The sequence below is a fragment of the Neodiprion virginianus genome, chromosome 2 (assembly GCF_021901495.1).
Source record: "Neodiprion virginianus isolate iyNeoVirg1 chromosome 2, iyNeoVirg1.1, whole genome shotgun sequence".
Lineage (NCBI taxonomy): Eukaryota > Metazoa > Arthropoda > Insecta > Hymenoptera > Diprionidae > Neodiprion > Neodiprion virginianus.
Window position 1 is genome coordinate 14,428,614 of NC_060878.1, and position 27,852 is coordinate 14,456,465.

The window sequence follows — 27,852 nt, forward strand, 5'->3', positions numbered from 1 at the left end:
TGAAACATTGAAATTGAATTATTTCGAACCGCATAACTTCTCTATGTACAGGGGATGAGCCATTGATGGAAGGAGCTCCTCTGTATGGTGGGTTGCTCTTCCCTATGGGTTAACCGACTTATACGAAAAGGAAGATCGCCTCAGAGCGACATGCGAGACCCTCGCATTCGGGGCCAGTTTTTAAGGTGCGTATCCACCTGCCGTGACAGTGCGCCGATGACAAGACGCTCCATCTATTCCCTATTTAATTAATAAATTAAATGAAATAAAGAAAATAATTTAATAGCATCAGAAAATGGCTGTAAAATACCAACGATTCTAACTTTATTAGGCCCTTTACGAATTTGAATTAAACCTAAAACTTTACGCTCTAAAAGAGTTAAAAAAGCTACACTAACTAATACTATAACAAGTAAAATTAATCCTCTTAAAAAAACTATAATCAATTCATTAATATAAATTACTAATTGTATAATAAAATATACATAAATAAATTCTAAATTTATTACATTAATCTGCCAAAATAGTTAACAAATTTAATAAAATTCATTTTAAATAAAATTATAATAATTCAAAATTATGGTCCTCTCGTACTAAAAATTTTTAATAAAATTAAGGATAGAAACCAACCTGGCTTAAACCGGTTTGAACTCAGATCATGTAAAATTTTAAAGGTCGAACAGACCTAAATTTTCAAGCTTCTACACCCAAAATAAATTTTAATCCAACATCGAGGTCGCAATTTTTTATGTCAATAAGAACTTTAAAAAAAATAACGCTGTTATCCCTAAGGTAATTTAATCTAATAATCTAAAATATAGGATCAAAAACTCATTAATTAATGTAAAACAAAATAAAAAGTTTATTAAATTTAATTATCACCCCAACAAAATAATTATATTTATTTCATAAAAATAAATTAATTAATAAAATAAATTTAATTATAAAACTCTATAGGGTCTTCTCGTCCTCTAATAAAATTTAAGCTTTTTAACTCAAAAATTAAATTCAATAATTAATAATTATAAGACAGTCTTAATCTCGTCAAATCATTCATTCCAGTCCTAAATTAAAGAACAAATTATTATGCTACCTTTGCACAGTTAGAATACTGCGGCTATTTAAAATTTTCACTGAGCAGATTAGACTTTTTATGTTTTATCAAAAAGACATGTTTTTGTTAAACAGGCGAATTAATTTTTTGCCGAATTCCTTATAATTAACTATCATATAAATTTATATTTATAAATAATTATAATATTTACTAATTTAATCATCATTTAAATTAAATAATTATTAATTAAATTATTTTAATAAAAAATTAAATTAAAAATAAAATTTATTTATTTATATTATTTATATATATATATATATATATATATATATATATATATATATATATATAATTTATAAAATTATTACATTTTTCAAATTAAGACTAATTCTAAGCCTAAAATATAATTATATAATTTAAAATCAATTATAAAATTAAGAATTAAAGCTAATCCCTTAAAACTTTTATATCAAAAATAATTATTTTTATTAATTAAAATAATTAAGAATGATATTTAAATTAAATTTATTTATCAAAAAACTAGATAACTTAAAAAACGAAAAACATTTCATTTCTATTTAAAAATTAAAAATAATTATTAAACATTAAAAATAATTTAAAATTAAATAGATCTTTTCAATTCGAGAAAAATATTAATTTATATTATTTTTTTAATTAACCCTGATACACAAGGTACAATAAATAAAATATACTTTTTTAAAAATTTTATTTTTCAAAATATTTCAAATTTCTATCAATATACAATTAAACTATAATTTAAATTATTTTTTCTTTTAACAATACTAAAATTATAAATTTAATAAAAATATTTTTATTAATAAAAAAATTTTAAATATAAAAAATATAATTTATTAATTTCAAATTAAGTTGAATTAAACAACTATTTAATTTATTGTAAATAAAAAAATCCTTCTAAGTAATTTGAATTCTAAATACACTTTCCAGTATATTTACTTTGTTACGACTTATCCCATTTTATAATGAGAGTGACGGGCGATTTGTACATATTTAATTCTTAATTCAAATAAATATAATTTTAAATTTTACTATTAAGTCCAATTTTAAATAAATATTTCAATTTAATATCCAAAAATAAAATTTTTATTGTAATTCATTTAAACTTTAATATAAGCTACATCTTGATCTGAAATAAAATTTCTATAAAATTTAATGAAAATTAATAATTTTAAAAAAATATTCTGTTAACGAAAATAAATAAACTCAATTAATTAAAGTAAGATTTATCGCGGATTATCGTTTAATAAACAAATTCCCCTAATTAGTTTTAAATACAGCCAATTTTTTTAATTTTAAAGAACATAACTATTAATTATTAAAATATAATATTAACATCTAAAATAATAGGGTATCTAATCCTAGTTTAAATCTTAGATTTCATAAAATAATATATATATATATATATAATCAAAAAATTTTATTTCACCATAAAATTATTTTTAATTAAATATAAATAAATTAATACAATTTATTAATTAAAAATATTAATTTGTATAAAACGTTTAACCGCTACTGCTGGCACAATTTTTTTGTCTATACTTTTATATTATTTATAATTCTAAATTTCTTTAATTATTAAAATTAAATGCTGCAAAAAATATTTCTAATTAATTAAAAAAATACATGCAAAAAAATAATAATACTAATATAGAAGATGAAAGGTTCGTCGAAAATCCGGTCAGGAAGAAGAAGAATTTAATACTTGAAAGACGTGAATATAAAGAATCGACGTTTCGGCCGGGCCCTGCCGACCATCCTCAGGGATAAAATCTATAATAATTAACAAAAAATAGGATGCTTCAACACAACAATTCAGAGTTGAGAGCATGGAATATGTTTAAAAACAATATTTGTTGTTTTACAAAATTAGGTGAAAATTAAACAGTTGCACGAAACTGTCAGAGTGACAGTTTTAGGTTACGTGTCAAAATTTTGAAGATAGGTTAATCAGAGGAAAATTGGTTTATGAGAAATGAAAATATGTCAGAAAATGCTTATTAATAATATGGAAGATGGAATTGGGAAAAGATCAATTAATTTTGAAAAGATTACTCACAAAAAATGACGACCAGTACATGCTTAGGTGTTGTTAGTAGTACAGCATTTCGGACGGAAGTGAAGGTTAGCGGGAATCGATCCGTAAATCTATGTTGATCACGTGTGAACTTGATCTATGTTCGAAAGTCATGGAGTACAAAGGCAGTGACCAATCGGAGTAAGGGGCGCCAATGATTTGAAAACACGATAATGTAAACTAGAGAATGTTAGAGTATAGGTGGCTAAGATGTTCAATGTCTGTACGTTTGTTAACAGAGTTCCTTTTGTTCTTAAAGATATGAATCATTTCTTTGATGATACGTTTATACCAGTTCGGTTCTGTAGCTAGGGTTATAGAGTTGTTGAAATCGAAATTGTGACCCAGGGTCAAAGAGTGATCTGCTAAAGCGCATCTGTCAGTGACATGGCATTTGATATTAGAACGATGACCAGAAATTCTATTTTTTAGGTGTTGTGACGTTTGTCCAATATAACTCATGCTACAGTCTCGACATGGTATTTTATATACACAGTTGATTTTCTCTAAATTAGGAGTAACAGATTTAAGATGAGAAAACAGAGACAGTTTGGTAGTATTAGATATTTTAAAAGTAATTTTAATTCCCTCGTCATTAAGAATTTTTTTGATTTGGCTAGACAGATTTTCTATATACGGTATAGAGATAGAGTTTTTAAATTTATCATTAACATCAGTTGGATTGTTGGAGTCTAAATTCCAATCAATCGAGTTGTACATTTTTTCTACTCTATACTTTTTGATATCATTGATGAATTTTATAGGGTAGCCATTGGAAATAAGAGTTGTTTCTACAAGTTTCAAATTCTTTTTAAGGAATTGAGGGTTTGATATTCTAAGGCAGCGATCGAACAAGGATATGGCGACAGATTTTTTGTGTTTTATGGGATGATGTGAGTTGAAATGAATGTATCTCCCAGACCAGGTTGGTTTATGGTGCCAATCTAAGATTATGGTGTCATTGTGGTTAATTACCATAGTGTCTAGAAAACTGATTTTACCATCTTTTTCCAACTCGAAGGTGAATTGAATACGTGGGTGAAAGTTGTTAAATTTATTAAGAAGGAGTTGTAAATTTTCGTTTTTGACACACGTTATAATATCATCGACGTACCGATAGTAAAAAGGTAGGCTGAAGGGAAGATTTGAAATGATTTTTTTTTCAAAATGTTCGAGTACCAGATTCGCTACTACTGGGCTGATTGGTGAGCCCATTGCTACGCCAAAAATTTGTTGGTAGAAATTATCTTTGTAGGCGAAATAGCATGAATCTAGACAAAGTTTGGTGGCGGCCAGGAATTCTTTTTTATTAATGTTTGTGTGACATTTCAAATTGGGCCAGTTTTTACTGATGATCGATATTGCTAGATTGGTTGGAATGTTGGTAAATAGTGATTTGACATCTAGGGATACTAACAGGTGATCAGGCGGAATTGTTTTTCCCCTGATTTTGTTTACAAAGGACCAGGTGTCCTTGATGTGATAGTCAGATGTACCTGTTATGTTTGATAAGACACAAGAACAAAATCTCGAAATTTTGTAGGTGGGAGAATTGATATTAGAAACAATCGGTCTGAGAGGAACATTTTCTTTATGAATTTTTGGTAGAAAATATATTTTGGGAGGAAGAGAGTTGTATGTTTTGAGGTGTTTAGCAGAATTGGAATCTATAAATTTTTTCTGTTGCCATAGACCTATCATATCGTTGACTTGTTTTTGTACTTTTAAGGTGGGATCACGAGAGATAAGATTATAGGTAGTCGAGTCATTAAGGATATCTTGGCATTTTTGTTCAAACTCCATCTTTTCCATGACGACTGTAATGTTACCTTTGTCGGCATCGGTGACGACTAGGTGGTTATTTTGTTTTAAAAATTCTTTGGTTTGTTTAACCTTGGAAGTTATTTCAATGTGAGAAGTGGGAGGATTTTTGCCAAGTTTGTTGCCAATGAGTTGGCTAATATTTGATCTTACTTTATCTTTGGTGATTCCACTTTTGTTAATAAGAGCTAATTCTACGCTGCTTACAATATCATCAATAGGTAACTTAATATTGTTAAATGGTAAACCATGATTAGGACCGAGTGATAAGGTATCCTTAATTTCAGAAGGTAACTCTGTCTTAGATAGGTTAACTAACCAATTATTAGTGTGAAACTCTTTAGGAGTATGGATAGATTTAAGTTTGTTGAATTTTCTAATATTATCTGTCTTAATAGCATTGAATAAACGATTGGCCTTATTTATATCCAAGTTGAAGTTTTGATAATCCAAGTTTGTGAATTGGTTCGAAAAGAAAAAGTTGATATTATGATTAAGTTCTTGGATTAACAGCCTTTCCTGTCGATAACATGTTTTAATTTCGAGCGATAGACACTTGTGTTGAAAAAAGCGTAATGCTTTGATGAAGGTTTTTTCCTTTGTTAAATGTTGAAGGTTTTTGATTTTAAAATTCAGAAAGTTTGGAATAATTCCAAATTGACGGCATTTAAGAAGGAACACTTTACGGTTTTTGATACGTGCTAGTTTTTGCCGGTAGTTCCAGATCTTCTTGGTTTGTGAGTGATTTGTAGAGGAAAGTGATCTCAGGTTAAAAGTGCGGTATGAAGTAGGATCACGGTGGTACGAGACGTCCACGAAGCCGTTTCGATGCATTGTATTTAGGAAAGAAGTTCGTGACCAGGAGGTAGATTGAAGATGAAAGGTTCGTCGAAAATCCGGTCAGGAAGAAGAACAATTTAATACTTGAAAGACGTGAATATAAAGAATCGACGTTTCGGCCGGGCCCTGCCGACCATACTCAGGGATAAAATCTATAATAATTAACAAAATATAATAATTGACTGTAGCATGAGTTATATTGGACAAACGTCACAACACCTAAAAAATAGAATTTCTGGTCATCGTTCTAATATCAAATGCCATGTCACTGACAGATGCGCTTTAACAGATCACTCTTTGACCCTGGGTCACAATTTCGATTTCAACAACTCTATAACCCTAGCTACAGAACCGAACTGGTATAAACGTATCATCAAAGAAATGATTCATATCTTTAAGAACAAAAGGAACTCTGTTAACAAACGTACAGACATTGAACATCTTAGCCACCTATACTCTAACATTCTCTAGTTTACATTATCGTGTTTTCAAATCATTGGCGCCCCTTACTCCGATTGGTCACTGCCTTTGTACTCCATGACTTTCGACATAGATCAAGTTCACACGTGATCAACATAGATTTACGGATCGATTCCCGCTAACCTTCACTTCCGTCCGAAATGCTGTACTACTAACAACACCTAAGCATGTACTGGTCGTCATTTTTTGTGAGTAATCTTTTCAAAATTAATTGATCTTTTCCCAATTCCATCTTCCATATTATTAATAAGCATTTTCTGACATATTTTCATTTCTCATAAACCAATTTTCCTCTGATTAACCTATCTTCAAAATTTTGACACGTAACCTAAAACTGTCACTCTGACAGTTTCGTGCAACTGTTTAATTTTCACCTAATTTTGTAAAACAACAAATATTGTTTTTAAACATATTCCATGCTCTCAACTCTGAATTGTTGTGTTGAAGCATCCTATTTTTTGTTAATTATTATAGATTTTATCCCTGAGGATGGTCGGCAGGGCCCGGCCGAAACGTCGATTCTTTATATTCACGTCTTTCAAGTATTAAATTCTTCTTCTTCCTGACCGGATTTTCGACGAACCTTTCATCTTCTATATTAGTATTATTATTTTTTTGCATGTATTTTTTTAATTAATTAGAAATATTTTTTGCAGCATTTAATTTTAATAATTAAAGAAATTTAGAATTATAAATAATATAAAAGTATAGACAAAAAAATTGTGCCAGCAGTAGCGGTTAAACGTTTTATACAAATTAATATTTTTAATTAATAAATTGTATTAATTTATTTATATTTAATTAAAAATAATTTTATGGTGAAATAAAATTTTTTGATTATATATATATATATATATTATTTTATGAAATCTAAGATTTAAACTAGGATTAGATACCCTATTATTTTAGATGTTAATATTATATTTTAATAATTAATAGTTATGTTCTTTAAAATTAAAAAAATTGGCTGTATTTAAAACTAATTAGGGGAATTTGTTTATTAAACGATAATCCGCGATAAATCTTACTTTAATTAATTGAGTTTATTTATTTTCGTTAACAGAATATTTTTTTAAAATTATTAATTTTCATTAAATTTTATAGAAATTTTATTTCAGATCAAGATGTAGCTTATATTAAAGTTTAAATGAATTACAATAAAAATTTTATTTTTGGATATTAAATTGAAATATTTATTTAAAATTGGACTTAATAGTAAAATTTAAAATTATATTTATTTGAATTAAGAATTAAATATGTACAAATCGCCCGTCACTCTCATTATAAAATGGGATAAGTCGTAACAAAGTAAATATACTGGAAAGTGTATTTAGAATTCAAATTACTTAGAAGGATTTTTTTATTTACAATAAATTAAATAGTTGTTTAATTCAACTTAATTTGAAATTAATAAATTATATTTTTTATATTTAAAATTTTTTTATTAATAAAAATATTTTTATTAAATTTATAATTTTAGTATTGTTAAAAGAAAAAATAATTTAAATTATAGTTTAATTGTATATTGATAGAAATTTGAAATATTTTGAAAAATAAAATTTTTAAAAAAGTATATTTTATTTATTGTACCTTGTGTATCAGGGTTAATTAAAAAAATAATGTAAATTAATATTTTTCTCGAATTGAAAAGATCTATTTAATTTTAAATTATTTTTAATGTTTAATAATTATTTTTAATTTTTAAATGGAAATGAAATGTTTTTCGTTTTTTAAGTTATCTAGTTTTTTGATAAATAAATTTAATTTAAATATCATTATTAATTATTTTAATTAATAAAAATAATTATTTTTGATATAAAAGTTTTAAGGGATTAGCTTTAATTCTTAATTTTATAATTGATTTTAAATTATATAATTATATTTTAGGCTTAGAATTAGTCTTAATTTGAAAAATGTAATAATTTTATAAATTATATATATATATATATATATATATATATATATATATATATATATAAATAATATAAATAAATAAATTTTATTTTTAATTTAATTTTTTATTAAAATAATTTAATTAATAATTATTTAATTTAAATGATGATTAAATTAGTAAATATTATAATTATTTATAAATATAAATTTATATGATAGTTAATTATAAGGAATTCGGCAAAAAATTAATTCGCCTGTCTAACAAAAACATGTCTTTTTGATAAAACATAAAAAGTCTAATCTGCTCAGTGAAAATTTTAAATAGCCGCAGTATTCTAACTGTGCAAAGGTAGCATAATAATTTGTTCTTTAATTTAGGACTGGAATGAATGATTTGACGAGATTAAGACTGTCTTATAATTATTAATTATTGAATTTAATTTTTGAGTTAAAAAGCTTAAATTTTATTAGAGGACGAGAAGACCCTATAGAGTTTTATAATTAAATTTATTTTATTAATTAATTTATTTTTATGAAATAAATATAATTATTTTGTTGGGGTGATGCACAAAATGCACTTTTAAACGAGTGCACAATACTGGTAACAGCTGGTCGCTTGTTTCTGTTAACGTGCTACGTTTGTTCGCCTATATCGTTGTACGCGTCCTTTCGTTTCACATTCGAGAACAATAGCATTCGCCTCTTCTTTGACTGGTTGTATTGAAAGAGCGCAATACGTGCAAATGCGTCAAGCTTTATTCGAGTTCAATATAAACGTGTATTTCTACGAATGATGTTAATGGAAAAATTCCGTTTGATATTTTGCTTTCCTCTTTTCCAACGGTACTGTTGCAATAGTTATTTCCCTGATCCATAATATGATCTTTTTTTTATCGTAAAAGCAGATATTTGATGAAGTGAGAAACGGGTATGTGAGATATCTTGGTATAAACACTCACACCAATTTAAATTCTATAAAAATCATTATACATCATTCTATTGTGCAGGCTTCTTTAAAATTTGTAACTGACTCTTGTCAACATCCATGCCTACATTTTCCTTTCGGTGATTACCGCATAGGATATTAAATATGTGTGGCTAGAATTCTGAGCGCAGCTTCAAAAATAAAAGTACTGCGCGCATTCAGCGGTAAACCGAGAACTTTTACAATCTTGAAGTTTCACGCATAGGTGGAATAGCTTTACATTGCCTGTAGGATATCTTTTGAATTTCTTAAGAATTCATGAATACTGTAAGCTGCCGACTCTACGTGGCATAGTTGATAGTAATTAAAAGTCCATTAGTTGTATAGTTATATATATATATATGTAGATTTACAGGTAGCGGTTTCTACCCTTAATAAGTTGAAACGGATGTTTCTCCATTGAACTGTATAGCTCTAGTATTTCCACCAATCGAGAGTGAGAAAAAGAATTCATAGTTAATTTGCACGTAATTTGTGTAAGGTATTGAACGATTGTTTTTGATGTTTGTACCTAAATTGTTTCGGATTGAAATTAATCACATACCTGACAATTTGAATATTCGTACATTCTAGAGCGGGTATTACGTTCGAATTGAATTCAGTATGCCGCTTCCGTGGCGTGCAATTAGGAGGCAAATAGCATCCCAAAACAATACCTCAACCCCCGGTGGTCTGTTCCTATCTCAGTTCCGAGATAACAGAGATTTCAGCCCCGAAAGAGAAGGGAGTTGCCCACTGCAGGTTTGAGTGTTGATAGGTGGAAGCTATAACGTCACGGGATTCTACGAATCAGAGTACTGGGGGCCATTAATTTCTGGGACAGCTACAAGCCAACAGTTTCGCCAGAGAGGGTGCAGAAGTTCCCGTTTTACCACGGTAGTGGGAAAAATTAAAACCCTTTAATGTATCCCCAGTCGACCGTTCCACGATTACGACAGGCCAAATGACCAAGCAATGACAAAACTGTACGTGATGGGGCAACGACTTTAAACTTCCCGGTACCAACTGGTGAGTGGCAGATGCCACAGAAGAATAGGCTTTTAATACGAGATACGTGAGGGTCCCCGGACTAGGGACGTTATTCTCGGGGAATCCCGTGAAACCGCTCTCAGAACTCACAACTCTGCGGATAAAGGTAATTTATTTGTGCGATTCTTCTCGATCGCGGGGATAAACTCAATTTAGCGGCTTGAATACTCGACTGTTGAAACTGTGAAAGAAACCAAAGGAAAATATATCTTAAAACGATCACCTGCAAAGTTTCAGTGTTAAAGCAATCATTACAAGGCAGAAAGAGTTTTCAGAATCAGAGGGGTGAGACTTTTGTGATCCTAACGCAAAAAGGAAACTTTTTCCATTCTAATGTATTCGAGAGTAAGATCCGTTACTTATGCAAATGCAGACCGTCTCTTTATCTCCAATTCCTAAGCTGTTCCATTCCTAAGGAGATAAAAGTATGCCCCTCAAGACTTTTACCCTGGGACTATCACTCTCTGGAATACCAATACCAACAAGACCATTCAAATTTGCCTAGCTAAACGTGAAAAATATAAATTGAGAGTTTTAAATATAGGAAGGCACGGCATTTCACAGTGTTTGCATGAAAATTGGGCGTCGAAGAAATGAAAAGTGCATGATTAATAGAATACCGTAGAATTTTTATTCATGTTCATTCGTATGAGTCTGCTGATTACAATACAATTGTCGACTATACTGACTTACGAAATGGTACACAATGTGGAAATCTCACTTATGCACCCATACAGTTTTATTTTAATGTTTGTATACTCAATATCATGTTTAACTTATGCAATCTAGCGTTATTTATACAATAGAATATCCATTTTCCAAGCAGTCGTCAACAAAATTACACACCATTTATAGTATATGTAGTGATTAGTTGTATAATTCGAAAGCCTTGTAGAAATCCGTGTCTTCGTGGTAAAATCGTCATTTGAAAATGAGAAACTTTCATCGAAATCTTGTTATTGAAGAAATGAAAATGAAATCGGAAGAATAGGACTTGACACATTTTCAAACGATGAAGTTAAACCGATACGTCGGTGAAGGGTTTGAGCAGCAGTACCTTACGAGCATGTGAGGTTGTTGCTATCAGCGTCGGAATTTCTCGGAGGTACCGTAGTGTCGTTGAAGCGAATAGTGCAACTCGTCAATCGCATATTACCGGTTAGGAACTCTTGCAAGTCGTCAACTCCGTTTCTTGGAGGACGATCGAAGGGATAGCCCATCGAACGTTTGTCAGGGTATAGTTTGTCCCTGATGCCACAGTAACTGGCAGCGTCGTTGCACCCAGTATCTGTGTTTTGAGTGATCTGAAATAATGTGAAGCTTGAAATAAAAGAGTTATTGGAAAGCAGACGATTATGAAAAGTAAGGTATAGTTAAAACGTACATTAACACTACAATGAAAACGAAATGTATTACAATTGGAGAGTTAAATGGGCAAATGATCTTTTTACCCTATCACCGTTAATGTCCGACACCATGACGAATAAAGTGACGGGGAATCCTTCCCTCGATCCTTTTCCGATCAGCATGTGCTGAGGCCAACCACACCCGCAGAAATTGAACTGCGCCAAACTGTCACCGCCAACTGGCCTGTTTTCATCGAGATTACGGAAAGTCCGCTCGAATGGAATGGTCACAGAAGACTCGTCAGATCGACGCTCAATGATGTTTTTTCCAGGGCGTACTAGATATTGCGTAAACGATTATTGTCTACGAGTGATAGCTAGGGCGACTGAAGACGAATCGATGTTTCAAGTTTACTCACGATTGACGGTGAACTTGTCCAGCTCAATCATCAGGAGTCTCTGCTCACGGAAAGTAAAGGGGAGTCCGCGTTCATCCTTGTCCGGAGCCATGAAGATGCGCACGGTACCCATCCTGGCACTGCTCTGGTTGATGACTGTTATGCGGTAATTGAATGGCGCGTGGTTCAGGTGAGTGAAACGACTCAAGACAAGACCACGTGGGGTAAAATCAAGTCCACGAGACAGATCCAAGTCACTTTGTTGCCAGAAAGTTGAAAATACGTTGGTTGGTTGGTTGGGAGTGACGACTTGGACGTCAGTGATTTGAACACCTTGGTAGTCAATCTAAAAGATTAAAAAAGATCGTCGTTTTGATGAATGGTCCATGAAAATAAACCATCAAAGTTACATTCAACCAATGCAATGCGTACCTGTTGCGTAGTGTATGGAGGCAAGGTATTCTTGTGCTCCTGGAAAATGTCATCGACGAACGCGTGCCATCTGTAGAAAACTGGGTCTCGCATAGCGGTCGATGAGTCTCCCATCACACCGATGCATTCCTGCAATCGAAAAAATGATCGATTAGACAGTTGTAGTGAACGTTCACACTCCGCACGATCCTCTCTCGTTGGATTTACTCACCAGGTAGCGATAGTCTGGATCGTGGCAGTAGGCAATAGCGAGGTGTCCCATGTTGTGCATATCACCGTAGAAATTTCGGTTCGGCGACAGGATACTGGCCTCGACTATGTTACCCAGGATGTTTATACCCTCGCTTTCGGTCAATTCAATTCGTTTATCGTTGGTATCCTTGACGGCTCCCTCATGGATAGCATTGAATATGCGGTCCCTCCATCGCATTAAGTCTTGGATATCGAATTTGACTTGATTCACTGGTCTATTAATGTCTTTCAGGGTCGCTCCCGCGGTTCGGGATGGCCAAGGCCTGCTCGCCACGAGGCAGTCCAACTTCGGGAAGTAGCCTTCCGGGATTGGCTCGTGCCAGTTGATCAGGCGTTGTACACGTGGCAGATTGTTGCACAAACGCTCCAAGTTGTACCTGAAAGCAGAATAACGTTTAGGAACAAAGTCTCGGCTTGTTCGGCTGACTCAGCTCGGCTGCTTGGCAACGTTTTGTTACTGACCGAGCCACAATCTGCTCGTGCATGTAGTAAAACAGTTCACCACGTCTATCCTTGTCGACAATTTCTCTCGCAGCTTCGACAGGGTAAACGAGATGCCAATGCCAGTGGTGAAGATTGATTCCCAAGTCTTCCCTGAAGTAGGCGACTCGGTGTTCCTCGTCAAGATCAGAGGCAGTGTAATCTTTCGGGATAACGATAGGTTTCTATCGGAGACAGAAGAGTGACTTGAGAACAAAGCGGACTTCCGTTCTTACTCGTAAGTCACAAAATATACTTACACGACAGCCATCTGGGACCAAATTAGCTTCTTCCTTGGCACGCGAGCAGACAGCACCATTCATAAATTTCTCTGGAAAGACTTCGGACAACGGTGGAATTGGCAAGTTCTTGGTATCAGGCCGATGAAGAATCGCGACGGAGAGAGCGTAGATGAACATGTTGGAGTTCACTCGGTCTCTGCAGTAGACCGAGGCTGACAAGAATTCATCGTAGGTTGGCATGTCTGTAACCAAGTACGATATACGGTGCTGAAAGTTGTTCCTCCTAGCAAATTGAGTAAGCGGGCTGTTGGGGAGCTCATATTCAATTCAGTCACCTGACTCGTCCGCCTTCATTCAAAAACCTTGTACTGCGACTTACCCATGAAAATTTCGATCAACCTTGCGGCCATTTTGCGATGGAACGGAATGAAAAGCGAGAATGGTTCACGTCGCCCCAATCTCAGAGGGATACTGAGATCCGGAAGAGTGATCTGGCAGATGGGAATTTTTGAGTCCGTGGCATCCGCAAAACGGTTCATCACGTCAGCAGCCACGTCGTGATATCTTTCCGGCTGTGGGAATGAGTGTTAAGCATAAGGATTTAACTCGAATTCATGAATCTGTTAATTGCCCTCGTATGCGCTCGAGATCCACTTAATACAAACTTTATGCAGTTCTCACTTCAACTTTCGCTTCCAATTACGCGTAATTTTTTATCTAGATGAATTCAAATGCTTACCAAGTAATCAGGCGGAATGTCGAAGGCGACCTTCTTCTCGCCCTTAGGGACGTAGGCCGGCTCAGCCGGTCGATCGAACAGGTAAAGAATGCTGTTGTCATTGCTCATCTTGAGTTGTGCTTTGGACCGGTCAAAAATCTAAGGACCAGTGATTTAAACGACTTGCTTCTGGAGACAGTTACTGCTGAGAGTTGTCGAGTGATCACTGATTAATCGAGCTGGATTAGAAGTTTGTCTCATCGGTACGTTACGATGTACACGAACCGACTGGATGTCCAACGTTGCTTTGCCTCGTTACTTATAGCCAACTCAGAGGATATAGCGGTTAGCGGTTTTCTGTTAAATTTGTACCAGGCAAGGTTGACCGGAGTTTGCTTTGTAGTCTTGAAAGAAAATAACTGAACTCTAGTTAATTAGTATCATATAAGTTTCGCTGAACTCGAAGCGCGGCAAAACGAGGAGGAATACAGGAAGAGAAATTGTAATTATGTACGTCTTGGAACCTTTTCCTGTCGCGTTGCAATCTTATCAACTCATGTATAACAGCTTTAAATGAAATCCCCCGAGTAAAGAAGGCTTCAACTAATATCATTTTCTCTCCGTCACTTGCCATTACCCTGCCTGAATTCTCTGCCTTCTCCTCTTTTCCCGTTCTATCTCTCTCGATCTCTCCTCCATATCTCAAGCGATGTACCTCAGTCTGTGAATTTGCAAGGAAAAGGGCACTTAGCGAGACGGGCAGACGTCGACGAGCTTTGCGTTGTTTTACATCTTTCCATCCGAGATTACGAGATATTCAACGCCAATTCCGGATCTGATCCTGTTCCCAGTAATTTCCAATTTAACGTAAAAACACTGTAAATGTAGGAAGAAAAGCTTCCGAGTACCTGCGGAAATCGATTGCCAATCTTTGTCGTATGAAATAAGAAAAAAATTAGATGCAATTACCTGCACCTACAAAATTCTTTTCGGGTTAAACAATAATTTCAATTCACATACCAGTCAGAAATATTTTATTAGAAACCAATGCTGATATGTGGTTACAGGGTTTAAATTAACTTTCCTTACTTGAACATTTCAATTCGTATTGCACGTCTTATAAGTTAATTATCTCCTATACTTATGCCCTAAATACAAGTCTTATACACGGTGATTAAGTTGGTGTATTATTTTATCTATCTATATATGTACAACCGATCGGAGTATCAGCAAGATCCAATTACACGATTTAAGAAAGATTCAGGTAAAATAAATCCCCATGCAGGAGAAATATATCAAGCTGAGTGAATAAAATCATTTCATCGACTTGTTAGATATCCCGAGAGATCCTCGTCTCTCAATCCTTGGCAACTAATTGATTAAATTTCCATCTTGCCATGCATGAAACATTGAAATTGAATTATTTCGAACCGCATAACTTCTCTATGTACAGGGGATGAGCCATTGATGGAAGGAGCTCCTCTGTATGGTGGGTTGCCCTTCCCTATGGGTTAACCGATTTATACGAAAAGGAAGATCGCCTCAGAGCGACATGCGAGACCCTCGCATTCGGGGCCAGTTTTTAAGGTGCGTATCCACCTGCCGTGACAGTGCGCCGATGACAAGACGCTCCATCTATTCCCTCCCAGTTGTTCTCCATCCCCCTGACATCGCCAGTTCAAAACACGGCGCAGGGCACGGGTTTGACATCGCACGCAGACCTCGACACCTGAAATCAAATGAGGTTATGTCATACATGGAGAAGTGCAGCTTCAGCAATTGTTGAATCTTGCCTTTTGCTGTCCTTCGACATTTATCATACTCTGTTTGGTAATGTGCGTTCAGTCATGAAAACCTTGCCAAGTTGACGCCGGTAAAGTAAAATGCATAACTGTTTTAACTTTTTGGCTAACTTGTTTTTGGTCGCAAACAAAATGTAATTTCGATTCTATACGAATTATGTCACAATTCATCCCATTTTCTCACGCCAGCTGCATCGCCAGTCATTGTCACATAATTGTATAATAAAAGAGTAACTGTACAGTAAAATGCATAAATCCGTCAACCTTTCGGCTAACTTGTTTCGGTCCGAAACAAAGTGCAAGTTCAATTCTGTACGAATTATGCGACGATGACTGGCGATGCAGCTGACGTGAGAGAATGGGATTCACGTCGGCTGCGACAAGTAAGAAATGAATGTTATAGAATTGAACACGCATTCTGGTTCGGACCGCAAACAAGTTAGCCGGGAGGTTAAGGCATTTATGCGTTTTGCTGTACCTTAAAAGAGTAATACGATATGACGGTGGTAAAAATCAGTTGGTACTGAATTACGAAGGCGTGTCTTCTCTTGGCGAACACAGCGGATATCATAATCTATAGGTGTTGTAACGAGGAAATGTCAAAAGCTAACGAGTCTGGATTCCCCTCGCAATGCCGTTTATTTCCCAGTCAGCACAACTTTCGTACTTGTGGTATTTCAAGAATCTTCCGGATTAAAAAATAGCTCGTGCTCAATTAAAGTTGCAAAATATTTGAGGAATTTTCGTTACAGTATCGTCATCCTGATTCGAGAGTGAGTGACGGTATAACTATACAGATCTGCTATGAAATCTTCTCAATACTGCAATTTAACAGCGCCACTTTACTGCAGGATATAAATCGATCGTCAATTTTTACGATCAATGAATCCTTGATTTTCCGGCAGCTAAATGATTTTCACTTCCGTAAGGTGTTCGGCGATTCCAACATCGGTTTCGCTATCCCCAGCAGATGGGCTTATCAAACTTACACAGATTCAGAATTCCAACAAAAATACCGTTCGTTAATCAAATTTTTTCAACGTTAATTGTCGCAGGAAAAGCCTCGGCAGTTCGGGGTATTGATCATCTACAATACAGACCCATTTTATGATGTATATATACATGAATATAATTTACCATAAAATGCAAATTTATGTAGAAGACCCTCCATTAATGATCTTGAAAAGTATGCAATTACAAATGGATGGACCGTAATTTACGAAGAAAACGGGGATCAAAAATCTTCCGAATAATTTCAATTCTATAGAAAGCAAGTATCTCGTGTTGGACAAATTGCAGACATTCCTGATGAGAGGGATAATCTGCTTGCTTTTGAAAGTAATTATACTTGCGAGTGAGTAATTTTAGGAAAGCAATTATAAATTAATACCGTAAACTTCTAGAGATTGATTTTACTCATTATCTTGAGACGAATTGAAAAAATATTCGCTTGAAACACATCCTGTATTGTAACCACTATCAACAGAAAACAAGCATAAATATAACCTAGAGACTGCTAGAACAGTGATAATATCACGATCTGAAATATGATTTAAAAACTTGAAAAAAACTCATTTTATAAAATCTGAAAAAATTCAGAAAAATCGTATAAAATAAATCAAAATGTTTGACACCTACTAAAAGATGGAGATTTCACAATTTCAAGAGATAAATAAGAAAAGCGAAGAAAAAATTATTATTGGATTGCTTTTTTTACACAAGAATGAACATAAAAGGTCATTATAATATGGGCCGAAAAATATATATTCTGAGAGATATTATAACGAGCTTTTATGTTCATTCTGATGTCAAAAATGTAATCCATTAATAATAATAATATTTTTTTCTTTCTCTTTTCTCATTTACCTTTTGCAGTTATGAAATCTCGATCTTCTAATAGGCATCGAAAATTTTGTAAGATTTATAAGATTATTCTGAATTTTTTTCAGATTCTAGAAAGTGGGTTTTTTCAAGTCTATTACTCTTTAGATACGTTAGGTCAAAAAATTCTGAAAAAAAATTGCAATTGCATTTTTTTTCATATACTTTCATACAAAAAATTATCAAGCCAATCTGAGACATCGACGTAGAATTAGTGTGGTTATATGTATAGTGTATACATGACATTAGAATATATGAAAAAAAATGACTATTTTGTTTTTAATTCAAGACATAAATTAAAACAAAAAAAAACAAGTCAATAAAAATCAAGTCCTTTTGACTTTAAATAACTTTTGAAAGAGTAGATTTATCATAAAATGATAATAAACCTTTTGTGCGGGGCGTTCAATTCCCTACCAATATATGTTCCCGTTTTATCGATATACGCTAATTCGTTGACGAGTTATAAAATTCCGAAGTTAACAAGAAAGAATTTCCCATGTTATTTAAGTGGGAAATAGAAAATCACGATGAGGCACCCCTGAATATTAATATGCTGAATCTTGGACAGCATATTTTTTTCGACATTTGGAACAATATGTAGGCCTTGAATTTTGAAAAAAAGGTGGATTTTTTTTATGCAAGTCGAATAGGTAAATAAAATAATGTAAATTAACCATAGTTTTGGATAACGATAGTGGAGCGGGCGGCTGAAGTTCGCGGAGCCCGTAGTTAAAGTTGTTGCACAACAGTATCGCTAAATATTCACCAACGATATGGGTCGTTGAACCTTAGTGTAGCTGGACTAGGTACCGTTTCGGCCCCGGGTTTAGGAGTCAGCTCTTTGTTAACTAGACAATTTCGCTCGGGATGCCAGGGTTAAATAGGGCATGCGGGCCTGACGAAGTAGGGACCTCCATTATTTCCCTTTGATAGATCGGTGAAATCTGCGCCCCTCAGTAGAAACTTTTTCAAATTAGTCTCCCCTGTCATCGGATATCAGTTGTACACGGAAAAGAGATCTGGCCGAACTTGTAACATCAGTATTGTAGAATTTTCGCTGTACGAGCAAGTGCAATAACTATTACAGTTACGCTATCGTGACGTCAGTGATAGTGATATATTTTCTGCAAGCACTATAAATTTCTAGTTCCAAAATTACGGCACGGCTATAGTAACTTCTATTATATTAGTCATTACAAAATGCCGTAAATACAGCAAAGGTTATTCTAATGTCGCTATTACATCAGCCCGTTGGAAAATTACAGCTGAAATATTGCACGTTCTACCATTAAATTTGCTTGATACGTCAACGATCGGTGTTACTGCAACTTCTTCCCGAAACTTCGTAGTTTATGACAAAATGTAATAAGAATAGTAATTATTACTAATTGGAATTACATTAGCCCTCATCATTCGAGTTTCTTATACATTAAGTAACACGTTGAATCGATGATGTCATATTTGTACTTTTCGCTAGCTGATTACTGTTTTTTCCGTTGTAACTAGCTGTTTGTAATTTTTTTTTTTTAATAGTGCAGTTTTTGATAATATCGCTGTACAGAACACAGCACAACTTGAAAATGCCACAAAGATTTTTCACAAAATTGTAGACAATACTGCAACGATTTTTCAGTAAAAAATGGTATAGCAGCCACATGTTATTGTAAGTTTCACAATAGTTAGCTCTGGTTATAATATGTAGATGATTACAGAATCGGAGTTCTGTAAGAATTATTTTTTCATGAACAGCTACGGACAATCATTGTGGTTTATCTTAAACAAACATACTGGTCATTTTGGTGGTGGTAATGAAAATGTCAGTTGTACACGATACTTCATTTCATTTTTTTGTCTTTCCACGATACACAGAGTATCCGCCAAAAAATATGTCTGTTTATCTTGTACGCCAAACGAGCATTTACTAATCCACATTTTTGCGACGCGGAAATACTGTCTCCAACCGGCAGTGGGAATGAGATAACCGCTTGCGGTCGCTTTACTAACGCTAATGAAACGAGTCAGATCTGACCACTTTCACCGCGGACATCCTTTGCTGCGTTTAGGTTTAGGTGGTTGACTGTTAATTTTGAGAAACAAACAAAGCCTCTCGACGTTCGTTTTCAAATATTCTGGGATTGATAGTAACCGGCAAAACGATAGAACGATAGTATTAGAATTTGTATTTTATACTGCATAGACCAGCAGCTATTCGTACCTTCGCTCAGCGTCGCCAGAGTTGGATCCTTACGGCAAGCCTTCGTGGCTTTGATAACCTTGAACGAGACGCAGTACCTGAAAAACGTAAAGGCATTTTGACTGGTAAGTAACTGCGAACATTATCAATTCGCATATTACGCTAGAATTTGCATCACAGTGTTTTGCTCTTTTTTATTTGCCCAACTGGGAAGCAGCTCGTATGGACGAAAAAAAAAACTTCGTCGCTGCTTGAAATAAAATGTAACGTAAATGTAGGGGCCTAGTTCCGCAGTTTCCATCATGAGCTGAGCCCAATGGATATCCTGAAATTGGAGCTTTGCGTGATCTGCCGAGCTAGCGCGGGAAGCACAAATGATTGCACGCTGGAGGCAAAATTCAATTGTTCCCTACATGCATACACGCCCTTTTCAATACTGCCTGGAGGCTTCCTGATGCGCAGCATTTCATACGATCCTCACCTTGTACAGTGCAGTGCTGAAAAAATGTAAAAATCCTAACAGCACAGTTCATACCGTTTCAATGAGAAACTGGCTCACGCAGCCCTTTGCAAGGCTTCGTTTCTCGTGGGTGAAACCATAGGAAAGCCTCTGGAGAGGGTTACCGCATCAAGAAGCAGTCGGAACACAGGTAATGGAAGCTCGGAGAAATTTCTTGGAGCAAGATGCATCCCGGTAAGTTCTTCAGAAGTCATCAAACCGATGGTACCACTTCGGACTGATTGAATTTACCCGGCTAACCTGCCGACTTATATTGATCGACCGCAGGACTTGCAAAAATCAATGTTACCGTCGGACACTCGTTACGGCTCTTCACTTGTACAACCAACGACGGCATTGAAGGTATTTTCGGAATGTACGAGACTGGATATCAACAGCGACTGTTCAATTACCACTGCGGGCCAATTAATTATCAGGGGACCGGTAGATGTAAGGGTCGAACAACGCGTACCCACATACATACATATAACGCTTTGTTATACGTGGGGAGTGCAGTAATCAAAATCCTATTTGGTTCGGTAGCAAAAATTTACACACGATGGTTCAACCGTGGATGTTATTCTCTACCGCTAACCCTCGTCATCAGGAAAGTTCTGTAATGAACTTATATTTACACTAAGGAAAAATTGTGAAACTTAGCAGATCAAGTGTCTAACTGTGCATGCGCGAGCTTTGCCGCCCTTTCGTGCAGGCTGACCACCTCAATCTTCAGCGGTCAAACGAGGCTTATGCTAGGTGATGCAATTTTTTTTTCGTCAAGTAGATTTCAAAGTATAATTGATGTAGTGATTCGGGGAGGAATGGCAAACTTTTATCGTTAACCGACTGATGACTAATGAATTTTACGAGTAATCAGAACGGCACAATTTGACATCTCATGTCCTCTTTCGTGTAAGTTGGCTCTACTGCATTGGAAAAAAAAATATTATTCTGCTCACGCGCAGTCGACCATTCAGCTTGCTAAATTTCACCGTTATTTCTTTGTGGAATGTGTTACCTCTGATTTGGAGTTAATTAGTACTTACTTAATGTATATTATATTGTTACAAACTTGGGAAAAATTAATAACCTGGTGAAATGTAAAACCTCTGTAACACTCACCCGTTCGAAATCGTATTTCCGTCGTCACTGTCTTCCGAACCGTCCAAATTTTTTGGTACTAACAAAGCGATTTCTGTAACCATCATCGTTGATACATGATTACTGCGTGAATTAAAATGCTTACAAAAAAGGATCGCGATATCTCACCTTTCTGTGGAATGCTGTAATTTCGTCGTTGACAATCGTCGCTGCTGTGGCAAATCCTGCTCTCCTCAAGCTGCGGACAGTGCTTTCCTCCATGTTTATCGGAATTCAGGATGGTCCGAGATCTAGTTTGCGTACCTGGGCCGCACTTCCTATCGCAGGTCGACCATGAGCCCCATGTTGATACCGTGCAATCGACAACTGAAACCATAGGAAACATTCGATATCTTTCGATCGATTATAGTATAAACATATCTTTTATAGGAACGAGAAATTGCTTCACGGAGCACGAATCCTATCACGTAAGAAATAAAACGAATTGAAGTAGAGCTAAAACAGATGGTAATGAGATTAACGTCGAAACAAAATCAGAAGTATAAGTCGCAATTCATTTGAATATCACATGAGCCAAAAGTTAGCCAGCAGTCAGAGTCGATATTTTTTTCTTTTAAACAGGCGAACAGTCGTGCGAATCCCATACATATACGTTGCATCGTTGTAGTTTTTTCCCTTACCGAGCACCGGTTAAAGGTGGAATTAAAAATGGATAGCGTTGAAGAAAAAGAATCAAGTTGAAACTGCAGTGAAGGTAGTAATTATAAAAGAGTTCCACTGGCACGTAGCCAGACTCAGCAGTCTGTCCCCGACGGCTTCGGACTCTTGGTTCACGACGAGTTAACAAATTGCGCCAGCTACCGTATAAGCTACTCATCCCTTGAATTTCCGGTACAAACCATCAGCTCCAATTCAACCCTGCGCAATAAACTTCAATCGTATTGTAAAAACGTGCCCACGATTGAATTGAACGTATAGGCAACATGAAAGAAGCGGGTGAAGGGAATAACATTCAAATAGCAACTCATAGTCTTCAGACATGGAAATATATCGAAGCCATCGCGAATATCGGATAGAAATGACAGCTTGCGCGGATAGACGTAATTCGAGCAAAAGCGCGACGCTCATACAAAAGGCAAAGAACAATAAATTGAGTTATATCATCTCATTATTTGCTACGGTGAGTATACAAGCTTCGCATGCAATTGACGTCAATGGGCTTTTCATTTGCAGAGGACTGCCGCTTGATTAATTCTCAACGCGAGAGAATTCTTCGCTCGGCAGCGGCGAATCATACCGGGTGGAATTCATTTCCGGTAGGTATAACAAAAGCCAAATTGCGGAACAAGGCCTCTGCTAATTAGAGGGTCTACTGGAACGGTTCGAATACACATAAATATAGATTGCGTGCGGGTAGAAGATACCGCGTCGACGGCTGGTCGTGAGCAGAGCAACATCTTGTCTCGGAATTTAGTTCATCAACAGCGTGTTTCTAGTTCAGATTTTGTTTCTAGAATTGTCTGAGGCTTCGTAACGATAGGGTAAGTGAGTTTTGAAACATTCAACTACAGGCAGATAAAATACGATTGGGATTTAATACCGAGTGTTTCCAAGTCAACGCTGCAATACGTTGGGTTGCCTAGCACTGATGGTAACAAATGTAGGTAAAACTGACCCCTACGGAGTTATAATCAATTCAGTCAAGTCATATAATCATTTTAACTTAACTCCGGAACCCGATTACTGAACGCTTTAGCATGGGCTATAAACCACGAAACAACTGCTTGGCCAACTTTACACAACTTGAAAATACGGGCAGTTCCAGCTCACTCGCGAGCACTTTAAACGCGCTACCTACCGATAACTGGGTAGGTCTGTACTACCAATATTTGTTCTCCTCAGCGGTAGGCAACCGAACATACTGCGGTGTTTACTTGGAAATATCCGCTATTTCATATTTCATATCATATCTTAATTTTGGGGTAAAACTTATACCACGATTCGTACGTACCTAACACATCTAATTACTTTCGCGAATCAATGAGTAATGATGATTGAAAAATCATTATGCTCAATTCAACCCACGTATACTGCTTCAAACACATCATGTTTTTCGACTTCGGACCGAATCTTACAATTAGCCATATTTTTAAACTTGACCTCCAGTAATATTTTTGCAAAAATCATTAATCATAGTCAGCTGTGATACAGCCTCAGATGAATGTTCAAATGAAATATTAACAATTCTGATACGATGTTGTTGATGCAAATTCTGAGATCGTACGGTTTTATTTTGCTCAGTCGTCGACTTGTTCGCTGCCATCAAAAAACGCGGATGATAATTGGCAAAAAGTTTATGAACATTCACGGATAATACTGATAAGGATATCGAAAGTGAGTGATTTTCGAGATTCATGCTGCCTGAAGTTACCATATAATTTGGCACTTTTTTCGTATCGAGAGACCGAAGTTCTCCCTTACGAGCCATTTATCTTGTTTCAGACTCATTGTTTGCACACACATGTGTAACCGGTTGAAGCAGACTTTATATTTATTACTTTTTCCTGGATGTAGCATGTCGTACGCCATATTGTAGTGAGTGATACAATATGAAGTGTACAATGTGGAACACACGACTTCCAGGGTTGGTAATTGGTCAATTTTATGCTCACTGCCAGATGGTTTATGTTTTTTCATTACAAAAACTTGAAGTGATGCCTCAATTTCCAACCCTATTTTTTCAACACGGTCTCGTTCAACACAAATATATTGTAAAAATATATCAGCCGTGTCACCGCTACGTTGGAGGAGATTTTTAGGGCATTTGCCATGGCAACCAGCCATGTGAAAGTTGCCGTGGCCCCGTTCTACGGCAAATTCCAATCCCCCAGGGAATCCCCATGATCGGAGGAATTTCTCCGAAAATTCTGCGATTACGCAAAATTGAGCAGCAGGCGGGTGTTCGGTCATTTTGGCAGCTCTAACTTCCTTTAAGTCTTCTATTTCAAGAGTACATGTATTGGCTAATAGTGTTTCTTCAGAACTTGTACATGGGAGAAAAAGAATCCGTGCCGAAGGATATCTTTTGAATCCAATTTAAAAAGATTGCTCTAAGAGTTCGAAGTTATCCCATTCAAATAACGTGAGGGAGATGTGGGTTTTTGTTTTAATTGCTACTATTCAGCCTCACGTAAACGACACGGAGTTCATCTTGACATTATTTTGTAGGGGAAATGGATTTTCTGTAAAACTGTCATTCGAATATTACGTCTAAAGTCAATAGTTGAACCACCAAAACCGTTTAACGGTGTATTTTTACATGAAATTGACTTTCGAGCTGGGGCTTATAACTTTTGAACCGCTTGAGCCACGGATTTTGCTCAACGGACTTCTTTTTTACGGGGAATTTACCTCTCTGAAAAGTGCTTTCAGGAGCAAGTTTGCATCATGAAGTGCGAGTGCTGGTAATAATTAAAAAAATTTACATCTTTCTCTGCATTCCGAGAACGATCTTTGAAATTTGAATTTAAGAGATACCCCTCCATGAAGATTCTTTTTTTTTTGCTATGCACGTATAAGTTTCTCAATCGAGAGTAAAAAAAAAAAAATTAAAATCTGTTTCCAAACCAAACACCCTAATTTGTGCATTTTAGAATTACTTGTAATACCAGTATTTCACCTACCAAACAAATCTAGAAACAATTCCAACTGTTTCTATAACGATGAATTTGTATTATTCGTCGCAGCGGTGCTTGGCTATCGTTTCCGCGGGCGCGAATTGATCCAACAGTTGACTAATCAATAAAATAAAAAAACTGAATGGGAATCTTGAATTGCGAAAATCGAGGCTGCCAACTCTATATACTAAACGTCGATATCTTTTATATGGCTAGCAAAACTTAAAACTTTGCTTCAATCTCGTCACGCGACCTCAAATATATCGTAGTTCATGTCTAGCTACTAATAGTCTGAAATAACTAAGCATAACAGCAGTCTGCTACTATTTTGTGGAGGTTGATCACTCCAAAATAGTAAACAATCTAGCAGACTCGTTCGATTTCATTCTACAGTGACTCGTTGTTATTCAGTAAACTGTTTTCTCAAAATACACTGGAACACTTCTTTTAAAAACATTTTGGAACCGCTAAATATTTAATTTAAAATTTAAACAGTGCACTGATATTGAATATGATCAACAAATGGAAATATTGAAGTGACTGCTAAATAAAGTCCCGTTCCAGTGACTTTATTGAAAAAAGTCTTCCGAATAGAATGAAACATCGTCCAGTGAAATACAACGGATCTGCTATATTATTAATGATTTTAAAAAAATTTGAAATGAAGCATCAATATTGAAACTATTGTTTATAATTCCAGTACTTTTATTTTTATATTTTCAAACAGTTCTTTGCAGCTTATGAATATAACAATTTGATAAAAATACTATGCCTGACTATTTCGTAATAAAATTGTTAAACAGTATCGATTGTCTTCACCCAGCCTTGCACGTGACAGAATAGTTTTGTGAATTAGGTTTTTTAAACACTTATTTTTCACTGGCTTTTATTTTTATTCTTGTAAGTCTCTCTCATTGTTAGACTTCTTTGTGATCAAAGAAGTGACGAGCAGTACACAGGTTTCTTCTTTACGTATCATTTACCGACCGAAGCGGCAGTCTGCCAACAATTTAGCACTACAGCATTTCTCCGAAGTAACAAGCTAATTATATTATTTCAAGAGTGTGACAGTCGTACAGGCGTATCTCATTGGAAATTTAATAATAAATGAAGGTTCTCAAATTAACCGATCTTTTCTTGTTTGTGTAATTATTATAAATCTAGTTCGACTCGTAGAAATCTCATTACCAATAATGGTTTAAAACAATAATCGATCAATAGATCATGGAATCACTCTGAATCATTCCTCATCGAGTCTCTTCCAAATAATTTCCATTGCACAAATCTACACTCAAGGAATAGAAATAAACCATGGGTAAAACTGTAAAAATCATGAAACCTAGAATATACCAAACTTGTGCAGATCGAATCTGTCTTCCAACCGCATTAAAAACTCCTGACTAAATCTGTTTTTGTTCCAACCGTGTAAAAGCCGGATATGCGAGTTTAGAGACACGTGCAGGACTCACCTCCACATGTTTCTTTAAAATCGTTGCAACAGTCTCCCAACTTTAAGCATGCGTGATCGCAGTAGCAAGGCTTATCCTGAGGACCTTCAATAATCGCATAGGGAGATGTCTTCTGGACAACACACGCCGAGTCTCTGCCGGAGCAACAGAGTTTCGCTTCCTTGCAACTATAACCAGCCTGAACTAATTGGATCAGCCAAAATGTCGTCAGCACCATCGGCACCAGGATCGCGTTCAAGATTGCACTCCTCATTATTCTCCTCTAGATTCAAATCTCATTTGGATCTGTTGGAACTGCTCCAGCTCGTTCTCATATGTTGCTTATTTCACAATGCGTGTGAAAAATTGTTCTTTTCGTACCAGTATGATTAAAAATAAGTTGTTGATGTATAGCTGCTATCATATCGACTTTATTGATTGGGGTCTTCAAAGCTTGTCGAGTAACTGACTGTACGGTTCGTTATCAAGTATCTCAGCAAGCACTCAACTCATGGCTGTTCTGCTGATGTATATATGTGAAAATCATGGGATGACAGGCATATGATAGTCAAAAATGATGAACGAGAATCTTGATGTTTTATACTCGGGTTAAGCACTGGTTACTGCAAGTTTGAGAAAACCACGTAACGACTGTTCGATGCACATAAAACAATGATAGTACAACCACATTTTACGTGATATAAAAGCATTTTCGATCCATTAATTAATGATTCTGAAATTGCTTGCAGTATTGGCTGTACGTATTCTGTTTAATATAGGATTTCGAAATGTCATAGGTATCAATATTTATATGGAACGATTCGAATTTAATTAACCGTGATGAAAATCAATTTAGTTATTGGAATCTGGCAGCCAACAATGAAAGCCTCAATGGAGTTGACTCCGGTAATGAGATTAATTATATTGTATACTTTTTGACGCACTTGTAAGTGGTAAAACGGTAATCTGTTCTTGAAATCAACAGTTTTTAATAATCATTGAAATTACGGAACACTCTCACCACGATTATCCGAAACGCGAATTTCCCTAATTTTTCTGTAGGTGCGCGTAAGGATTATTATACTAAAAAAGTATGCTACTTAAATCCTACCATCAATGTCCGCTAACCTGACGGGGCTGAAATACGCGACCCTACTAAAGTCA

The 27,852-nt window shown here is 35.2% G+C and overlaps 2 protein-coding genes across 5 annotated transcripts; both read right to left on the bottom strand.

Moving 5' to 3' along the window:
• Nucleotides 1-108: 108 nt before the first annotated feature.
• On the bottom strand, nt 109-27,852 carry LOC124298992 (somatomedin-B and thrombospondin type-1 domain-containing protein-like). 4 transcript variants are annotated; one of them, XM_046751773.1, is made up of 6 exons: nt 26,710-27,852; nt 21,732-21,929; nt 21,585-21,657; nt 19,985-20,061; nt 15,719-15,812; nt 109-233 (listed from the first exon to the last, which is right to left on the bottom strand). In XM_046751773.1, the coding sequence occupies exons 1-6, from the start codon at nt 26,960-26,962 to the stop codon at nt 119-121; spliced, it is 810 nt and encodes a 269-aa protein (XP_046607729.1). In that variant the 5' UTR covers nt 26,963-27,852; the 3' UTR covers nt 109-118. The 4 variants fall into 4 exon arrangements, with proteins under 4 accessions (XP_046607729.1, XP_046607730.1, XP_046607727.1 ...); XM_046751774.1 differs by lacking the exon at nt 109-233 and having other exon boundaries at nt 15,107-15,812; nt 26,710-27,311; nt 27,800-27,836; XM_046751771.1 differs by lacking the exon at nt 109-233 and having other exon boundaries at nt 15,107-15,812.
• LOC124298991 (phenoloxidase 1-like) lies at nt 11,210-14,361 on the bottom strand. The gene is made up of 9 exons (XM_046751770.1): nt 14,105-14,361; nt 13,745-13,937; nt 13,384-13,607; nt 13,106-13,308; nt 12,603-13,020; nt 12,392-12,520; nt 11,981-12,305; nt 11,667-11,899; nt 11,210-11,519 (listed from the first exon to the last, which is right to left on the bottom strand). The coding sequence occupies exons 1-9, from the start codon at nt 14,210-14,212 to the stop codon at nt 11,274-11,276; spliced, it is 2,079 nt and encodes a 692-aa protein (XP_046607726.1). The 5' UTR covers nt 14,213-14,361; the 3' UTR covers nt 11,210-11,273.

What these genes read in the sequence shown, in the direction of transcription:
- LOC124298991 (XM_046751770.1), bottom strand. Translation starts at nt 14,212, where the DNA reads ATGAGCAATGACAACAGCATTCTTTACCTGTTCGATCGACCGGCTGAG. An exon ending in TGGTCCCAGATGGCTGTCGT is followed by an intron (nt 13,309 to 13,383) that starts GTAAGTATATTT and finishes TGTCTCCGATAG; the next exon opens with AAACCTATCGTTATCCCGAA. An exon ending in CTCCATACACTACGCAACAG is followed by an intron (nt 12,306 to 12,391) that starts GTACGCATTGCA and finishes TTAATCTTTTAG; the next exon opens with ATTGACTACCAAGGTGTTCA.
- LOC124298992 (XM_046751773.1), bottom strand. Translation starts at nt 26,962, where the DNA reads ATGAGGAGTGCAATCTTGAACGCGATCCTGGTGCCGATGGTGCTGACG. An exon ending in TTACAGCATTCCACAGAAAG is followed by an intron (nt 21,658 to 21,731) that starts GTGAGATATCGC and finishes TGATGGTTACAG; the next exon opens with AAATCGCTTTGTTAGTACCA. An exon ending in GGAAATACGATTTCGAACGG is followed by an intron (nt 20,062 to 21,584) that starts GTGAGTGTTACA and finishes TACGTTTTTCAG; the next exon opens with GTACTGCGTCTCGTTCAAGG.